Source organism: Sinocyclocheilus rhinocerous, unplaced genomic scaffold (genome assembly GCF_001515625.1).
Source record: "Sinocyclocheilus rhinocerous isolate Xijiao unplaced genomic scaffold, SAMN03320098_v1.1 scaffold529, whole genome shotgun sequence".
Taxonomy (NCBI): Eukaryota; Metazoa; Chordata; class Actinopteri; order Cypriniformes; family Cyprinidae; genus Sinocyclocheilus; species Sinocyclocheilus rhinocerous.
Window position 1 is genome coordinate 136,375 of NW_015635521.1, and position 5,306 is coordinate 141,680.

A 5,306-nucleotide genomic window follows, 5' to 3' on the forward strand; every position below is an offset into this window, starting at 1 on the left:
TAAGCAGCTTTGTGAATAGGTTTTAAGAGAAAACTCTTAGCTAAAAACGTTTACTGCTATTTAGGAGAACTCTTAGTGGTAAGATACAATGTTTTGTGAATACGGGCCCAGGTGTGTTTAATTAGAGTTGAATCTAAACTCTGCAGTGCTCTGGCCCTCCAGGAATTGAGTTTGACACCCCTGATCTAAAGCAACTTACTGATGACAACAATACAAGCTAAAGCAGTTAATCCAAGGGAGACCACAATGAAATAGTGCTACCATACAAAATGTCTGTAACTACCAGTGTAGTGCAATGCTGAAAGGTATGTGTATTATAATAATAATAAATGATAACAATATGCTTAATGTGTAATTATTTTGTGGCACTGCTTATAATTACACATTATATTTGTTGTTATAACTACTGTGCATAATAGTAACAGGGGCATTGTGCAACCTATATCAACCAGCAAAGGTCACTGCTCAGTTCCCCAGTTTGACAGAAGAGTCTGTGGGTTCTTTGGGTTAATTGGCAGTCACTAGTTTATCTGATAAACTATTTTCCAGTGGCTGTCGTGCAGGTGCAGTTGGAAGGTGCAATTAAAGTTATTTTTGTAACACTGCAATCTCTCTGCAGGATATCGAGGATCACGTCGCCTTTGTAATCACTGTCCCCACTGCGCTGGCTATTTTCCTCACTATCTTTGTTCTGGTCTGCATCGAGTCCATCTTCAAGAAGCTGCTCCAAGTTTTCTCCTTGGTGATCTGGGCCTGCCTGGTTGCCATGGGTTACCTCTTTATGTTTTTTGGAGGAATCATCTGTCCCTGGGATCAGGTAAGATGAGTGCATTATCGGCCACCTAAGGTTGTTTTCAGTCATAGGCCTTTTACCTGATACATCTCAGATAGTGTATTCTTGAGAATCAGTGGGAACACGTAACATGAGAGTGACTTGAAGGAGAAATAACACAATACTTTAGTCAAAAAGGAAGGTGTATGCATACTGATGTATGGGACAGCCTCTAGTGAACAAATTGAATTGTGGATCAGAGTCACCTTTACTAGGCAATTTAGCATTTGTCAAGTCAGCTGCTTTCCTGTGATGCACAGAAATGATTTTAAGAGATAGCTCCATACCAGAATTAAGTGAGAAGGCCAGAGAATTCTTATACGAAAATAAAAGAATTCCAGAAAAATGAGAACAGAAAAAAAAAAGAATGATTTATTTATTAAATTTCACATCAGGGATACTGTTTCACCCCAATACCAGTTCTCATGGAAGACTCTGAAACTGTGATCAGTAATACTGGCAAGTCAGTAATAAGTGGCAAGAAATGGCAAGTCAAGCTTTTATTTATTTAATTTTTTATTTTTAACTGAATCTATTCTGCTTTGTTTTATAAGTTCATCTTTGTAAGTAGCTTTTCCAAGCAATTATAACCCATCAGATGTAACCCAACCTGTCCAAACGCATGATAAAATTGAACCCTGTTCAGTGTATTATTATGTCAGGCGTAAAGATGTAACTAAAAATTTTACTTGACGAAAGCATTTTACAGTCTTCTACTATAAGATTCAAATTATCCTGCATTCTTTCCCCTCTATCATGTTGATTATATAAAGTATATGTGTGCTATTCCCATGGCAGCTGAGCCACCCCATGTTTGACCTGCAAGTCCAGTGAGGATAATTACATTCAACATTAATCAAAATGCTGCAAATGTGTGACTAGACCTGGGAATTAAGATAGTAATCAGAAGTCTGGCCTAGCTATTCTGCACATTCCTATTACAGATGAATAATTTACTCTTCAAGGAAAGAAAATAAATAAATAAGTAAATAAATAAATAAACAAACATCTGCCATTAGTTGGGTAAACTGTAATAAAAATCTTTAAATGGAGAATATAAGGAGCTAATGATTTGCTGTGGTAAAATAAGACTCAGTGTTTGTCGCTGACACATTGTATCTCTGGAATAGGTGACATATGGCGAAAGACAAACAAGGCTAATGTCAGACGTGTAAAGCGGGATGACTTCCTGTGTTAGTCAATATCTCTGCTTGGTTCCAGATTAAGGGCAGATAGAGAAGTTCTCAATACATAGACCCCATCTGAATCCTCTATACAGCAAATGCTCCACTTCTTTCACAAAATATTTCAGCAAAATCGTGTCATATTCACTAACCACTTTAGCTATCACTGATGTAGTGCTGTGAGTATGGAAAATTCTTTATGCAATTTAGGCTTATTATAGAATCCCGTATAAGCCCTAAGGACTGTTCACACTAATGTTCACACACTAGTGAAGTCCACACTACATCTATAATGATAACTTGTATCTTTTTGTTTTGTTTTTTAAGAATGATTTTATTCCCAGCTGATGAATGATTAAAAACATTGACAGCCAATCAGAATCCACCTGGCATTAAAGCGCTTGAGTATTTAAAGTGGAAGATGACATAACACACAATAAACAAAATGTTATCCTTCTTTGGTGTGGACACTAATATAGTTAAATTATAGTTATCTTTTTAATTTATCCTTCTTGGTGTGAATTGCCCTTTACAGTATCCCCTAGCCAGATGTGGCAGCCACATGCAGAAAAAGGTATCTCCTATGCCAGGGGTTTTCAAACCTGTTCTAGAGGACCCCCAGCACTGCACATTTTGTATGTTTCTCATCTAACACACCTGATTCAACCCATCAGCTCATTAGTAGAGACTGCAAGCAAAGCCACTAGAAGGCAAGCCTGAAACCTTTAGCCAAAAAATGCTAACGCTTCCACTTTGACAGTACATGGGAAAGGAGACCAGAGGCCGTTTTTTGAATGGATGTCAATGGAGGAGAGGCTTCACTATGCTGAATAAACAGCTTTTTAGAGGAAACGGCTTATCATTTAATGAATTGACAGCCTATCTGCTAATCTTCAACATGTTTTAGACTAAACAATACTTTTGGATTGAACTATTTTTAGAGTTACCATGAAAAAATGCTGTTTTATAAGAGAAGTCACTGACTTTTTTGCGACAGGTGGGATTCAGCTTACGGCACTTCCCATTCATTCCTATGGTATCCGTAAACGGCGACTGAGTGCCGTACAAATCTGACTGAAATTCAATGATGACAAGGCTGTAATGTGATTGGTTATTAAGGCACACGTGATCCAAGTTAGCCGTTACGCTTTCTCCAATAGTAAGTATACAGACCCTCTCATCTCCCTATAGTAAGATAATCTCTGCTGCAAGACCTGAATTTGGTGTGTCTGATAAGGAAGACATACAAAATATGCAGTGCTTTGTATGTGTGTCTCCGCTAAACTTCAGATACTTCAGAGAGCAAGCATTTCCATGCCCATGTGCGCCAAACAGACAGAATGCAATAAAACAGGAGTGCAATTCTGAATAAAATATGCATTTTGCGAATATTTTTTTTTTGTTGGACAATAAATGAAACGTATGTAGAATTTTAAACCTATAAGTAAATGTATTTTTTTATGATAGCAGTAACTGTAAAATGACTATTGTAATGTGCTATTCAAAAGAGCCTAATACAGTTAGTCTGAGCTTTTGTTTTTCTTTATTTGCATTTTTGTTTAGTTAATTTAACTTCTGCTTAAAAAGCATTATTTTTGCTCTTAGATTGTAATGTTGCAATGTTACAATGTAATGTGATTTTACCATTTTTTGCACATAATCTATACTGTAGCCTTCATGGTTACATTCACTATATTTGACTTCATAGATTCTGACATTGTTTCAATAGACAACATTAGGCAGGATGTGAAATGACATTTCAGTTTGATTTGTGGCCACACACACACACATGGCCTCTAAAACAAAAGCATTTAACAATGTGTTTTTGCACACCTCTGTGTTTATTGCCCTGTACATGGAGGTGAGCAATGTGATTTCAGCTTTCATCTCACATAGCTCTGAAGTTACTCAGATGTCAAAGGTGATTTTAACGCTTCAGTGGGCAGCTCTCTTAAAGACTAAACTTATTCTCAGCCACATACTGCTGCAATTGCTCTGTGGCCCCCTTAACCCTTCCACCATTAAAAGTTCTGCTCTCTGGGATGATCTGCAGTGGTACAGTGACCTGTACACAGTTAAATGGGCACACATTTTCTGGGATCGCTTGGCACCAAAGGCAAATGCCAGTGATAGTGGAAAGCATGCATCCAGACATCTTTTTAGGCTCTTCCCAGGTGTCAGGCCACAGCAGTGCACACATTTTTGGTAATTACAACTGAAGTTGCATCTGAAATGCCAAGAGGAATAATGGACCTATTAGAGCACTTTCTTCTTTCTGTAAGCTCCCTTCATCTCAAGTCAGATGTGTGAAGACAGGTCACTGAAAGGTCTCCCCTCTCACACAATTAAAATATCTGTGCCACTAATGTTTGGTAACCGTGGTGTTAATGTTGCAGAGGGCATTTCGTTTCCCTGAGAAACAAGATGAGACAAGCCCAACGGCAGGTAATTAATTAGGCTCTTTTGTATGTAGGTAACAATGAAAAACAATAAATTAAGCAATGATTAAAAAGGTTGCTTCTGAATGTGCATTCCACTTAATTTAGATTACAAAGCTCATTAAGATGCTTGGATGCTCTTCTATCTCTATCTGTTTGAAAACATCTAGGCCATTGTTGTTAGCCTATGGTACTGTTAAAGCTGAGATGCATAGTAATTTCCCAACGACATTACTTAACAAAGATGTTGCTTTAAAGATCAATGAAATGCCTTGATGAGCACAGTTTTCTTTCATGTATTTACATATTTCATATTGAAACAGGAATTTACTTCAAAAGCTTTTTAACCTGTTAACCTGCACCCTCATTTTGGGACTGACATCTGAAAATGACCTACTTAACTTAAAATTGTAACAGTTCCTGACTTCAGTGTGCTACACACACAATTTTGGTGTCTTTGGAAAGAAGAGCCTTTGGGGTTTACTATCCATCATCCAGAGTTGATAATGCTCAAAAAGATAAAAAGTTATAGACACTGAAGTGCCTTAAAAAAAATTGTACCACACTGATTTTTTTATATTTCATATAAAAATACATTAAATCAGTCCTGGAGCAATCCAGAAAAGTAATGAGTTGAAAGTCACATGTCTCATGAGTTTATATTTCAAATCTGAAGAAGATACCATGAAAAATGAGATTCCTGCAACCATTTTTCTGAGACTATGTCTAGTTATAGTTATATATATGTCTAGTTATATATATTTCATATTCCATAACGGATACAAACAATAACTGTCCCCGAAGAAATGAGACGTAAACAAAGGAATTACCATCCATATTACAACGTTATTG

At 36.9% G+C, this 5,306-nt stretch overlaps 1 protein-coding gene across 1 annotated transcript in view; it reads left to right on the forward strand.

The window, feature by feature from the left end:
- Nucleotides 1-615: 615 nt before the first annotated feature.
- LOC107746972 (adenylate cyclase type 2-like) overlaps nucleotides 616-5,306 on the forward strand; it is a 127,929-nt gene continuing 123,238 nt past the window's right edge. The window contains exon 1 of the mRNA XM_016561339.1: nucleotides 616-817. Coding sequence (XP_016416825.1) covers nucleotides 767-817 — 51 coding nt within the window. The 5' untranslated portion in view covers nucleotides 616-766. The remainder of the gene's footprint in view (nucleotides 818-5,306) is intronic.